The sequence below is a fragment of the Ceratotherium simum genome, chromosome 3 (genome assembly GCF_057802395.1).
Source record: "Ceratotherium simum simum isolate JZ-2026a chromosome 3, ASM5780239v1, whole genome shotgun sequence".
NCBI lineage: Eukaryota > Metazoa > Chordata > Mammalia > Perissodactyla > Rhinocerotidae > Ceratotherium > Ceratotherium simum.
In genome coordinates this window covers 25,128,986-25,141,997 of record NC_141902.1, presented here as the reverse complement: position 1 = coordinate 25,141,997, position 13,012 = coordinate 25,128,986, and the positions used below count along the sequence as shown (strand labels likewise).

The following is a 13,012-nucleotide window of genomic DNA, read 5'->3' as shown; positions in this document are numbered from 1 at the left end:
GGAGGAGGAGCTATAATAGGGAGGCCCAGTGTGTGTGAGCGTGCAAGGGTAGCTCTGTCACTTTAATTATGAGAGAACAGAGGGCTGATGGAGCTCCTGTGATAGACTCAGTTTCAGCACTACTTATCTCCCTCACTCTCCCCCAAATGTGTGACCAGGATTACTGTCCTATTTTGTGAGACCCCAGGGACACGCCTGGACATATGTCAGCCGCTCATACCGGTCTCGCCCACCTGCCAAGGTTCGGAGCCCGCGCGGGCGCCCTGGGGCCCCGCCCCCCGCCCGGCGGCGCTGGCCACGCCCACTTTGTTAGCCTACCCTTTTCTGGGTCAGCTGGTGCCGGCGTCAGGCGGAGGGATGGGCTGGCTTGGCTCGACCCGAGAGGGCTTGTTTACTATGGCTGATGATCTGGAGCAGCAGTGAGTTAATCCTGTCTCTTTCTCTCTGTCTCTCTCTGGGCCATGATCCTGGGACTGTCTGTGGCTGAGGAACAGTTTTAGACACCTTCCCGCCTTTCCTTTTTCAGGTCGGCTTCAGGGAACGGCTGAGGGTTGCGTTTGCTTGCTTTGCTTTTGCCCAGAAGAGGCAGCGACAGAGCCAGGCGAGCGATGGAAGATAAGCTTGCCTGCGGCTCAGCGATTCTGACTTTCCGCTTTAGTCTTCAGATCGCTCCTCGTTCTCCTCTGGTCGCTGTACCCTGGGTTGGATTTAGTGGTAATGGCTCAGATTCCCCGAAGCAAGCTTGTGGGACGTGGGTGCGCGGGTAGCAGCCTGGTCTGCTCGTCTGGAATCGTCCCAGGACTGTAGTCGGGGGTGTGGGAAGAGCCTCGCCTAGCCAGGCAAGGAGAGGGCCTGGGAAGAAGAGAGAGACCTCCACCGCGCTGGGCTTGGTCTGGAGGAATGGGCTTGCAAGTTTGTTTAGCTCTCGCCCGCCGAGACACTTAGCCGCCTGCGATCCTAGTTGATGATGTTTTTAATCATCATAACAACATCTTTAATGCTGTGGTTTCAGACTTAGGGCTTTGGGAATATGTTACCACTCTCAAGGGCGTCAGGTTTGGGATACCACCTGTAGGTGGTGTGACTAGCAGTTGGCAGTCTAACAGCAGCAAGGAAAAGTTGCTTGGAGAATGACTCAGCTCCCAGCCAAGCCTTGGTTTCACCAGAACAGGGCCTTTCCTGGATCCTGTATTCCCGCTTTTCAGAGCCACAGAACTGGCAGCTTGGAAAATCAATTAACTTTATGACAATAATAGCTTCCTGGGCTTGAAGGAACTGCCCAGGAGAGGATTGCTTTCTAAGATGACCTCTCCAAGAGGAAATTGACAATGGCTACAATGACCTAGGGAAACACAGAATATTAGAGCTGGTAGAAATGCAGGTAGTTCAGCTCTGTTTTACAAATGAAGAAGCCATTGCCCATAGGAGACCTGCCCCAGATCACAGAGGTCCAGATAGGCTTCTCACCCAGCACAGAACCCCTCTACCTCACCCCCCATCAGGATAAAAGCAGGGAAGAGAACACCCTGGCCAGGCTAAGTTCATGGCTAACTGGCTTCTCTGCTCTTTGTCTCAATTTCCCACTGCAGCCCTCATCTCCCCAATGGTATTGAGCAGATGGGGTGCCAGGCACCATTTCCAGTGCTTGACCTGTAGCATTTTTGGTGAAAAAGAGTGCAAAATAAAGATCTCCCTGAAGAGTATCTGCTGAGCAGCCCTTGGTGCTGTTCCTTGGGACAGCATGTGGGGTCCAGGTGTCATGGTCTGACTTGTCACAGCCTCTCTGATTTGGAGAGAAAGTTTGTCTCTTCAGACTGGCAAAATTCTGTGGTCTTGGTGCCCATGCTTCAAGCTTACAAGGAATTCCAGTAGAGCGTTAAAAGAGTTCAGAGTCTCTGTGGGATTGGATTGGTTGAGACTGACAACTCTCATCTGGCTACAGGCATTGATGTACCACTCTCATCTGCATCCTCAGTATTTCTTTCAGTCCTCAAGCAGTCATCGAGAGTTGCTACTTGCAAAACGCTGGGAATATAGACAGCTTGTGATTTAGGTGGGGAAGAAGAACACTGATTGGGAGTTTATCTTGTACAAGGCATTACTCTGTGTGTTTTAGATGCATTGACTTATTTAATCTTTATAATAACCCTATGAGGTAGATACTATTATTACCTCCCTCTTAAAGATGAGGAAACCCTGACGAAGGAAGGCTAAATAAAGTCACATTGCTGGTCAGTGGGAGTGCCAGGGTTAGAATTCTGGCCTTCTGGCTTTAAGTCACACCTCCTTTCAGAAAGCAGAGACAAGTGTGAAAATGTGTTTATGTGCTGTGAGTATCGTGCACGGCCTTAAGAAGCTGAGGATGGAACGTCCAGAGGAGAGGTACCGAGAAAGTTGGATTTGAGATCTGGGTTCTAGTTCTGCTTTTTTCTAATTGACTGTATGACCTCTTTGGGCATCAGTTTACTCACCTGTATAATAAAGAGGCTGGACTTGACGATTTCTAAGGAACCATCCTAAAAATCTAAAATTCTGTGCTTCAGATGATGTATCAGGATGCCAAAGGGGTTGGTAATGATCCCCTGGACCCCCCACTGAATGCCCCCACTTGACTCTGCCGATGTTCACAGGCCCTTCCTGTAGCTGGTGGTGTCCTGTAATCCCCTTCATCCAGGCAGAGTTCAAGAAAAGAGAAATATCATATGGGATGGAAAAGGAATAATAAAAATCAGTCATTGAGCATCTCATTTGTCATGGACACCTTATGAGATCCCTTCCATATCTAGACGCTCAAAGACAGGTTATTTAACAGGCCAAAGCCTTTCTGCTTGTGAATGATAATACCGTGACTCACATCCAGGTTTGTTTGTTTTTTTTTCCTTCATTCTGAAACTGGTTCTTTCAACCCCTACCCTGCAATGAGTTAACGTCCCCTGTGTATAAAGAAGAAAGCAGGATAGGTTCTTATCTGTTGTACTACATGCCATTGGATGTGAGGGCATATGTGAGCTTTCTACTCATTTTATAATCTGGAAAACAAGGCCAGAGGCAACCTGTGTCCTGTCAGTGAATCACAGCAGGCCTTGAACCCAGGTCTCCCGCCTCCTGCTCCCTGCCTATCCTGCCTCTTTGGCTTGAGGCTGGGCTGATGGATTGCCTGAGAGCCCAACTGGCCACTGACACACTGTTTTGTATTTCCAGGGACTTGGAAGAGGGCACACACAAACCCCAGTGCCCTGCGAGGAGGGCAGGTAGCCTGGGAATTTGTCCTACCCTAAAGGAACATCCAGTCCTGGGGATGGCAGAGGATAACTGAAACGTTAGTTAGAAGTTGGCTTTTTTCCCCTTGTCATCTCCTTGAATAATATGATAACCGGTAACAAAGGGGGGTTATAAAGCTCAAATGAGATAATAAATGTGAAAGAGCTTTGTAAACTGTAAAGTGTTGTGCACATGGTGTTCTGAATATCTATTGGAACAAAGGGCATGCTGTTGTTAATAGCCATTTACCAAGAAGAGTAACAGTCTATCAGGCAGCGAGGGAATTGCTGACTGCCCGAGTGGCAGGTCTCCTGAGCCTGGGAAACACCCTGCACCATGATAACTCTTGTAACTGTCAGCAAGGCTGAGCGCATCAACATTGCCAATGTTGCCAATGAGTGTCTCTGTGTCTCCTTGTCCCAGGCCTCAAGGCTGGCTGAGTAGCTGGCTGCCCACTTGGCGCCCCACTTCAATGTCTCAGTTGAAGAATGTGGAAGCCAGGATCCTCCAGTGTAAGTAGAAGGGATGGCTTGTCCCACCTCCCTCAGGAGGCCCAAGGTGGATACAGGATCTTCCCAGAGCCTGGTACACTGAGCCTACTGATTCCTGATTAACAGTGCTTGGGGTGAGAGGAAGGGAGTTCAGTGATTTGAGGGAAGAGATTTACACAGAGAACACCATATTCTATGCTAGTGGTTCCTTGGCGTCTCCCTCCCTAACCATCATCCCACAACTTCACCTCAAACCCTACGCCAACTACTAACACACAACCCACACAAATATACACATTCTCTCCTGCCCTTCTACCTTCTCTCCCTCTCTCTTCTTCCAAACACACAAGCACTTTTGTGTGTGTGTGTGTGAGGAAGATTAGCGCTGGGCTAACATCCATGCCCATCTTCCTCTGCTTTATGTGGGACGCTTGCCACAGCATGGCTTGAACAGCGTGGCTTGATGAGCAGTGCGTAGGTCTGCGCCCGGGATCCAGACCTGCAAACCCTGGGCTGCCAGAAGCAGAGTGCATGAACTTAACCACTATGCCACCGGGCCAGCCCCCGATAAGCACTTCTTAGATTTACCACCTTAGTATCCGAGAACTAGCAGGCCTATGTTCTCTAATAATTCTATTCCTTGTGTTCTACGCAGTTAGGCGCTGCCACTTATCTGGTTACCACAATAGTTTGGGATTCCCACAGACCAGCTCTTGTGGCAGGATTATATTGGGACAGGGTACCCTGTGAGTGGCAGCAGCCAATGGCTCAAACAAGACCCTTGGGCCATGTCTCCTCATATTTCCTGTATGAACTTCCCCACCCAGCACCCACTGCCCCAGACATGGCTGCCGTCTCTCTTATGAGCCCGAGTTAGTGCAGCTGCAGAAAAGCCACAGCGTTCAAGCCTCTGTCCAGGATCCAGGGGCCATCCCCCAGGCCGCTCTGTCACGAGACGTCTCTCATGCCAGCAGGGCAAGCACTACCCACCTCGATCTGTCTCTAAGAGGGATAAACCTGTGGCTCAGTCCACACCCATCACCCCCTATATCTGGCTCAACTCTAGTCAGAAGCTACCCTCCCAGATACCCTTAGTGAGGACACTTCTGTCCATCTGTTAAGCTTTAAGTACACAAAGTACGAGGGCGATGGATGCAGGAGCTCTGTGGGGTCAGTGGGGTCACTGTCACCCTGGACCCAAAGGGAGCCAGGCAAAGGGCCTCAAGGAATAAGATGGCCCATCTTATTACCTAAAGATTAGATGGTCGACAAATTGTGCTTGGAGTTGAACTCTTGGGGTGTATGGTCAGAGGCATGTGAAAGGAAAGACGTGAGGGAGGTCAGCAAGGGTTTGGGAACGCAGAGAGAGGTAGTTCAGGTAAAATGATGCTGTCGTCAGAAAACAGTCTTATTGCTCTGCCCTGGATTCCCCTCTCCCCAGGTCTCCAGAACAATTTCCTGGCCCGATATGTGTCCCTCCCAAACCACAACAAGATTTGGACAGTGACTGTGAGCCCTGAGCTCAGGGACCGCACCCCCCTGGTGATGGTGCACGGCTTCGGGGGCGGCGTGGGCCTCTGGATCCTCAACATGGATTCACTGAGTGCCCGCCGCACTCTGCACACCTTCGACCTGCTTGGCTTTGGACGAAGCTCGAGGCCAGCATTCCCGAGGGACCCAGAGGGGGCCGAGGATGAGTTTGTGACCTCGATAGAGACGTGGCGGGAGACCCTGGGGATCCCCAGTATGATCCTCCTGGGGCACAGTTTGGGAGGATTCTTGGCCACTTCTTACTCTATCAAATACCCTGAAAGGTAAGGAGGAGCCACGCCTCTCACTCATGACCTAATTCCTTGCCTTGCTGGGAACCTTCCAGTATTAGTTTCCAATAGTTCTCTTCTTCCTGGGATTTAAAGACTATGGTACCTCCAAGCAAATACAACTTGTCTTCTCCTGTTTCCTCCTTTAGAGTTAAACACCTCATCCTGGTGGACCCATGGGGCTTTCCCCTACGGCCGACTGACCCCAGTGAGATCCGTGCACCCCCAACTTGGTTAAAGGCTGTGGCCTCTGTCCTAGGGCGTTCCAATCCACTGGCTGTTCTTCGAGTAGCTGGGCCCTGGGGTAAGTAGCCTGCAGATAAAGAAACTATCTCCTCAAACCAAGGCTGTCCCATTCTAGAAGCCCCACTGTGTCTGGACTCCCACCATCCTCGCTTGTTCATGAAAAGTAGGAATGGGTCTAGCGTTGTTATTTAAAGCTATTAATCTGGACCAGATCTCTTTGTCGGCAATTTTTCCTTCATTTGCGTGGAAGAAGCTTTCCTATGCAAGGGACAGATGGAGCAGAACTGTTACTGTGTGTGTTGACTAGACCCCCAGAGAGAGAGTGAAAGGGGCCATCAGGTGACTCTTCCTCTGCTGAATTCTTGTGCCACATGTATGAGTTTATGGCAACCTGTTGGTGATTCAGCCTGGTAGCCACCACTGGATCCTAACTCTGCAGCTCACCCAGCACCTGCAGCAGGGAGGTATCAGAACCTGAGCCCCCAACGTAACCCACAGTGGCAGGCAAGCCCCTCTAAACCATGCCCTGCTCCAGTCAGACACCACATCTTCACCACTTAGTAGCTGTCAGCAAATTCTGTGGGTAAAGGGAGGGAAGGAGTTCGGGAGAGCCAGCCAGAGTAAGTAGAGTCAGTAGTTCCAGCCTTCTGACCTCACACTGCCAGCACCCTTCCTTTCTGGGGAGCTTTTTACTCTGATGAAGTGAAAAGTGGATTCCCTTTATGGAAAGGATTGGTGACCTTCTATCTTGCACTGATGGCTTATGTATACACAGTGACATTCAGTAGCCAATTATGAGTTAGTTGCTAATGGCTAAATAAGAGTTGTCTCTCTAGGCCCTTTAAGAGAAACAGATGGCTCTGGATAAAAGAGAAAAGTTAGCATTTGATTAGAAGGCAGGAGTTTAGGAGTTTTAGGAGGAAGGAAGGATACCAAGAGACACAGGTGCCAAGGGAGAGTAACTGTGCAGAGGGCTGACCTTCTTAGAGCTCCCAGCACTGGGGACTCTTGCAGAGCCTCTCTAATCCTTTTCCAGGGAGAGGCCCTGCTCTAATCACTCTCCCTTTTCTGGACCTGAATCTGGCCAGGTTCATGGATGGGCATCAGAGCCAGTATGGTTGGGGCGGTTGGCTGGCAGCTGTAGAGAGGCCAGGCCCCAGGGGATCCTGGCTGTGCGTCCCTCTCATCCCTTGCTTCTCACATACAGAGAGAAGACTAGAAGAGAGAGAGAGGTCAGAGGTTGACTCTTAGGCCCAATTTTTACAGTCTGTTTTGGGTGCCCTGCTTGTGTATGTTCTATATAAAGAAAGGTGAAGGGAACAGATTGCTCTAAAACTGTGCCCCGAGTCTGGGCTGCCAATGTGAAGTTTACATCTCACGCGTATTCTGTCACAGGCCTGGACATGAGAGGGCTCTCGGGAGGTGGTCGAGTTTCATCCACTGCTTCAGAGATTAAAGGCCATGAGGGTCTCAGGGAGAACGAGAACACAGCTCAGACTATAAACAAAAAGCATCTTAACTGTGGATTCCCAGGGGGCTGGTGATTCTTGGTGGAAAAGATCTTGGGACTTCACTGAGCTGAGCTTAATCTGGTTCCTCGGTGATGGTAGACTGTCTAAATTCTTTAGTAACCAACTGACTCTCATTTGTAGTCATCTGGAGCGTCCCAGAAGACTTGCAGACTTTTTCTGCCGCTATAACGTTAACTATACAAAGCAAACAAACCCTTAGGAGAAATAATCACGTTTGGTTGAAGCTGTTAGAACAGACACCGGCAGGAGTCTTTCCCCTACCCAAACTGGCCACTCTGTGTTTTTCTGTTCCCTCCCAGGGCCTGGCCTGGTGCAGAGATTCCGACCAGACTTCAAGCGCAAGTTTGCAGACTTCTTTGAAGATGACACCATATCAGAGTATATCTACCACTGCAACGCACAGAATCCCAGGTGAGGGCAGTTCCCAGAGCCAGCTCAGGGTGGACGGGTTTGGAGATAAAACTCCAGCTGCTGGAAAACTCCACAACTGTCCTGGCATCATTCTGTGCTGTATTTCTTCTTCCGCAAAGCTCTCATTCAGTTAGGGGAACACAGGCATTAGCAGACTTGATCATTTCCAGAGACTTCCCCAGGGATAGGCACAAAGGGATAGAGAAGATACTAGATTCATTCAACATGTCGCCATCTCTAGAGGAGACCCTTACTCTTCCTTAGAGATATGCAGTTAGTCTGACAGGAAAGAGTCTGGAAAATATTTGAAAAGATCTTTTTTTTTAGCTGAGAAAGTGATATGAACGTGGTATTTTTTTAAAGGCAAAGAAAGAAAGAAGTCTTTCTCTGTCCCAGACCTGTAATTCCCAAATTTCCTTGTTATTGCCTGAGATGTCACGTGACCGTGCCTCAGAGAACCTCCTTGCACATCTTCCTTTGCACACATGTGACTGTATCTATAGAATGCATTCCTACAAATAGAATTGCTGTATGAAAGAGAATGCATGTTAAAATTTAATTTTGTGTACCTTGAAATACTTGTTGTTGGGACAGGAATTCCTTCCATATCTTGTGGAAATTTTAGGGTGTCCCCAGAATCTTGAGAAGTTCATATCTATGACTACTCACAGCAGGCCCCACAAAGCTGCTGATCTGCAGTCAGGGCAGAGTCAGGGAGGTAATCTTCCCCTCAGGCAGTGCGTGCTAGTGGCTGATACCATGAGGCTGCTTTGGTGGTCCCACCTCTGCAGAAGCCTCACCCCAAGTTGCTGGGAGTTATCTCGGGGGAGCCAAGGTCACTGGAAGCAGCAACCCTGCCCCACCTCATTCCAGGCCTGCCCAGGTCACCCGTTTGAGCCCAAAGCTGTGGAGAAGGTGGGGATTTGCATTCCAGCAGCACTGTCTGAGCATTAGCCTCAAACCCAGACAGCTTTCAGGCAGTGTGGGAACTGTCCATCTGACATTTCTCATGAGCTCAGCTAATTGAAGGGCCCCGCTTAGGCAGAAGTATGGAAACTTGGCTCAGCAGTCAAATCAGGGAGCGCCCTATTTCCTGCTCTCAAACCTTCTCTCAGCCCCTACTGGGTTCAGTGCCAGTCATGCACCAACTTGAGGCCCCACAGGCCCAACCGTAGCCCTTTCCTCAGAGCATTCCCCAGTCCCAGACCTAGTTCTTTATGGTGAATGGCCTCCCAATGTCAGCCACAGAATATGTAACTATGCAACTCATTCGTGTCCTGGAGGAAGTAGAGATGACATCAGTGATGTCATCAACCAGTCCCCTATCATGCAATGTTATAACGCCTGCATATTTCTGAGTGGTAACCCTGACAAGTTCACGATAACTCTTACCACTCCCTTGGAAAACATGAAATTTGGCCAGGGAAAAATGTTTGGGAGGTATCCTACTTTTTGCTTCACCTACAAGTAGGGTCTTGGTACGTATTTTCATTTTTCTCACCATGACCTAATAAAGTGGCTATAATCCCTCTCCAATTTGTAGATGAGAAAATTAAGGTGTAATTCCTTATTTAATGCCTAAAGTGTGAGCTAAAATGTGTGCTCAGGAGGGCAGGCACGACAGCTGTCTTGTTCATGTGTCCCCACGCTCAGCTCAGGGCATGACATGTAAATATTTGTTGAATAAACATTAACCCATTGCATTCTTAGGCAATGCTCAGGGCCATGGGGGTTTTCACAAGTGTGTCCCTCCTAACTCTCTTCTGTGACGGGAGACCTCTGGAGATTCAGTCCTATCTCCTAATCTTACTAACATTTTTTTTTTTTTTTGTGAGGAAGATCAGCCCTGAGCTAACATCCATGCTAATCCTCCTCTTTTTGCTGAGGAAGACCGGCTCTGAGCTAACATCTATTGCCAATCTTCCTCCTTTTTTTTCCCCAAAGCCCCAGTAGATAGTTGTATGTCATAGCTGCACATCCTTCTAGTTGCTGTATGTGGGATGCGGCCTCAGCATGGCCGGAGAAGTGGTGCGTCGGTGCGTGCCCGGGATCCGAACCCAGGCCGCCAGTAGCAGAGTGCGGGCACTTAATCGCTAAGCCACGGGGCCGGCCTGTAATCTTACTAACATTTAATGAGCCCAGTGCTGGGCTCTGAGAGGAATACAAAGATGATGGAGATATTGCCTCTGAAGAGACCAACAAGTTGACATTTTATGCTATGGGGTTTATTCTATTAATGACTTCATCCTGTTTTGCTTCTTCAGTGGGGAGACAGCATTCAAAACCATGATGGAGTCCTTCGGCTGGGCTCGGCGCCCCATGCTAGAGCGAATTCACTTGATTCGAAAAGATGTGCCCATCACCATGATCTATGGGGCCAACACCTGGATAGATACCAGCACAGGGAAAAAGGTGAAGCTTCAGAGGCCGGATTCCTATGTGCGAGATTTGGTACGTTGCCTGCCCAAGGAGCAGGGTTGGGGTGGATGTGCTGTGCGTTGAATGCCAGCACATGCTGATTGACTCTCAGAAGGAATGAGCGCAGGCTAGAGAAGGGTGGTGGAAGAGTCAGAGGGGAAAGAGGAATGGACGCATTGAGATAAGCCAGTGGGTTTGAAAGGGTTGGCTCTCTGTAATATCATAATTAGGGGCTTCTCACTTCTGTGTAGCCAGTTCAGCTAAAAGGCAGGTTCTTGGGGCCAGCCCGGTGGTATAGCAGTTCAGTGTGTGTGCTCCGCTGCGGCGGCCCGGGGCTCGCAGTTTCAGATCCCAGGCGCGGACCAACGCACCACTTATTAAGCCATGCTGTGGCAGGCGTCCCACATGTAAAGTAGAGGAAGATGGGCACAGATGTTAGCCCAGGGCCAATCTTCCTCAGCAAAAAGAGGAGCATTGGCAACAGATGTTAGCTCAGGGCTGATCTTCCTCACAAAAAAAATAAATAAATAAAATAAAATAAATAAATAAAAGGCAGGTTCTTGTCCAGTAGCCAGGCCCAGACATCATGCTGCTACTCCAGCCCGCCTATAATTCCCACCCAAAACCAGAGCCGTGAACAGGAGAGCGAATAGTAGAGACCATCATGAAGTCTTCCCACCGCACTCCCACCTTCCCTTTTTTCCTACCCCCCTCCACCCTCATTTGCTAATGAATGTGCTTAATTACGCTGGGTGCCTAATGGGCCCTGGTGTACCAGACCTGTGGATGAAATGAGCAGATTGGTGGTGGGGCTAGCATGAAAGGCAAGATGCAGTGAGTGACCATAGGAGAAGGAGAATGGGATATTGGGTTTCATTGGCTCCCACAGGAACGTGCCAGGATCTGGGGAGAAAGGTGGACCATTGTTTCTCATAAGTGCTCATGGGTGACGGGCAGGCCGGTCTAAGGGAGAAGAAATGGTGCGACGGCTTTCTAGCACCTGGAGTAAAGGGTGGGTTCTTCTCTCCACAGGAGATTGAGGGTGCTTCACACCACGTCTATGCAGATCAGCCACACATCTTCAATGCTGTGGTGGAAGAGATCTGCGACTCCGTTGATTGAGCTGCTCTCCCAAGAGGAAGAGGAGAAAGCCAGAGAGTCACTCTCTCCTCCCTGTCTGCTTACTCACCTGTCTGTCCTTTCCTCACCAACTAACATATGCCAGCCAGGCAGAGTCTTGGGCTGTCCCCAGGGCGGGACCAGAGTGAAGAAGAGCACTCCTGATCCTACACTAAGGGCTAGAGGCAGAAGCCAGAAGAGGCCTTGAGCTCCCCACCCCGGGGAAGAACATAAAGGGTTGCATATTGCCACCCCATTCTCTTCAGGCCCAGTGTTACCCAGATGGTTGTTGTGAAGGGATTGCACCAAGCCACGTTCCCTCCCTGTGCCAAGGGGAGGGTGGCCTCTCTTCCCCTGGGCACAGGAGACAATCTCAGCAGCATTTCCCAGCTCTGGAATGTTTGTGGGGGTAGGTTCCACACAAGAACATCTTCCTCCTCCATCACACCCTGACCCCTGTCCCATGACAGTTCTGTCCAGGGTCTGCTGGGACCAGTTCCCACTTAACTACCAAGAGCAGGTCCTGGGGCTCCCTTGACCTGGGGGGTCATCTCCAAAGCCCTCATTAATGGAGGAAGAACAGGCCAGGGCAGCACATGGCTGGCCCATGGTGGTATAGCTCTCTTCCAGGAGAGCTAAGGCTAAAACCCAGGCCTGCAGACTCCATTTGCTAAGGTTTGAGGCAGGTGCCATTGCCCTGGGGCTGGCCCTGGTCACTGGCCAAGGGTAAGCCCTCCCTGCCCCATTGCACAGGGGTGCTTCTTTCCTGCCCTGTGTCTCAGCCCTGGCTGCCTAAGCTCGGGACACTCAAGTGCTTCCTTCTCTGCCTCTTCTTCCTCCCAACTGGGAGGCCTCTGGGCCTCCCTCTGTGCCTTGGGCCCTGAAGCCCCACCTATAGTACAGAGCAAAGGTGGCCCCTGGTGGAGAGAGAAGGGAAAGGCCCTTCGATCCCAGAGCCGGGTCTGGATTCTCCATGCTCTCTGGTATCCGCAGGATTTCCCTACCTGCCCCCAGAGCTGAGGCCCACCGTGAGCCCCTGCCCATGGTCTAGTGGGGAGCCTCAAGCCAGCAGTTCCCTGTCTTCGGCAGCCACAGGATGGTTCTCACTGCCTGGCCCTCCATCCCTGCCATCTGTCCCCCTGGTCTCCAGCTCATCCCACCACTGACCTACCTGTCACTCTTTCCCAGGGGCTGGTTCCAGATGCTGCTCTGTGGTTCCAGGTGGTAGGCTGGGCCTGACCCCGGAATCAGAGCAGCTCCTGCCTGCTCCTTCACTTTTGTAAAGCCAACCCTTTCACCAGAATAGTATTAACTCCTGGTGCTTTGTACTACTGGTCCAGCTGCCTTGGGCTCCTTTTCTATATTAATAAAGAAATGAGTAAAAACTGCTGGTGGTGATGCTGTTTAATACTGCTCCGATAGGAGTGCTAGGGGTGGTGCTGAATTCACAACAGCCCATGTGATGCCTGAGTCAGAGAAGGGGGCCCTGAGAGGTACCTGCCCTGACGCCACCCCTTCTCCTGTTTAGCGCAGCATTTGCCCTCTAGAGCCAGCCCAGACTCCAGGTCTGCACAGGCCGTCTCAGCCAACTGCCTCAGAGGATGCATGAGGAATGTGGATGGGCTAAGCCTCAATTCACAGGAGGAGAATTAGGCAGAACTGGGTGCTCCCTACTGCCCATTAAATAGCCCCATCTTCTGAAGTTCACATGGGC

The 13,012-nt window shown here is 50.5% G+C and overlaps 1 protein-coding gene across 5 annotated transcripts; it reads left to right on the top strand.

The window, feature by feature from the left end:
- The first annotated feature begins 325 nt into the window (after positions 1-325).
- ABHD4 (abhydrolase domain containing 4, N-acyl phospholipase B) lies at positions 326-12,686 on the top strand. Of its 5 annotated transcripts, none has more exons than XM_004421260.3 (7): positions 326-419; positions 3,685-3,773; positions 5,194-5,566; positions 5,722-5,876; positions 7,650-7,761; positions 10,026-10,212; positions 11,212-11,443. In XM_004421260.3, the coding sequence occupies exons 1-7, from the start codon at positions 358-360 to the stop codon at positions 11,299-11,301; spliced, it is 1,068 nt and encodes a 355-aa protein (XP_004421317.1). In that variant the 5' UTR covers positions 326-357; the 3' UTR covers positions 11,302-11,443. The 5 variants fall into 5 exon arrangements, with proteins under 5 accessions (XP_004421317.1, XP_087280052.1, XP_087280071.1 ...); XM_087423939.1 differs by lacking the exons at positions 326-419; positions 10,026-10,212 and adding exons at positions 527-714; positions 3,202-3,319 and having other exon boundaries at positions 11,212-12,686; XM_087423926.1 differs by lacking the exon at positions 10,026-10,212 and having other exon boundaries at positions 11,212-12,686.
- Positions 12,687-13,012: the final 326 nt, after the last annotated feature.

Excerpts from the sequence above, each read along its gene's own strand:
- ABHD4 (XM_087423926.1), top strand. The coding sequence starts at position 358 with ATGGGCTGGCTTGGCTCGACCCGAGAGGGCTTGTTTACTATGGCTGAT. Across the intron at positions 5,567-5,721 it reads TCTATCAAATACCCTGAAAG|AGTTAAACACCTCATCCTGG; the intron begins GTAAGGAGGAGC and ends TTCCTCCTTTAG. Across the intron at positions 7,762-11,211 it reads TGCAACGCACAGAATCCCAG|GAGATTGAGGGTGCTTCACA; the intron begins GTGAGGGCAGTT and ends TTCTCTCCACAG.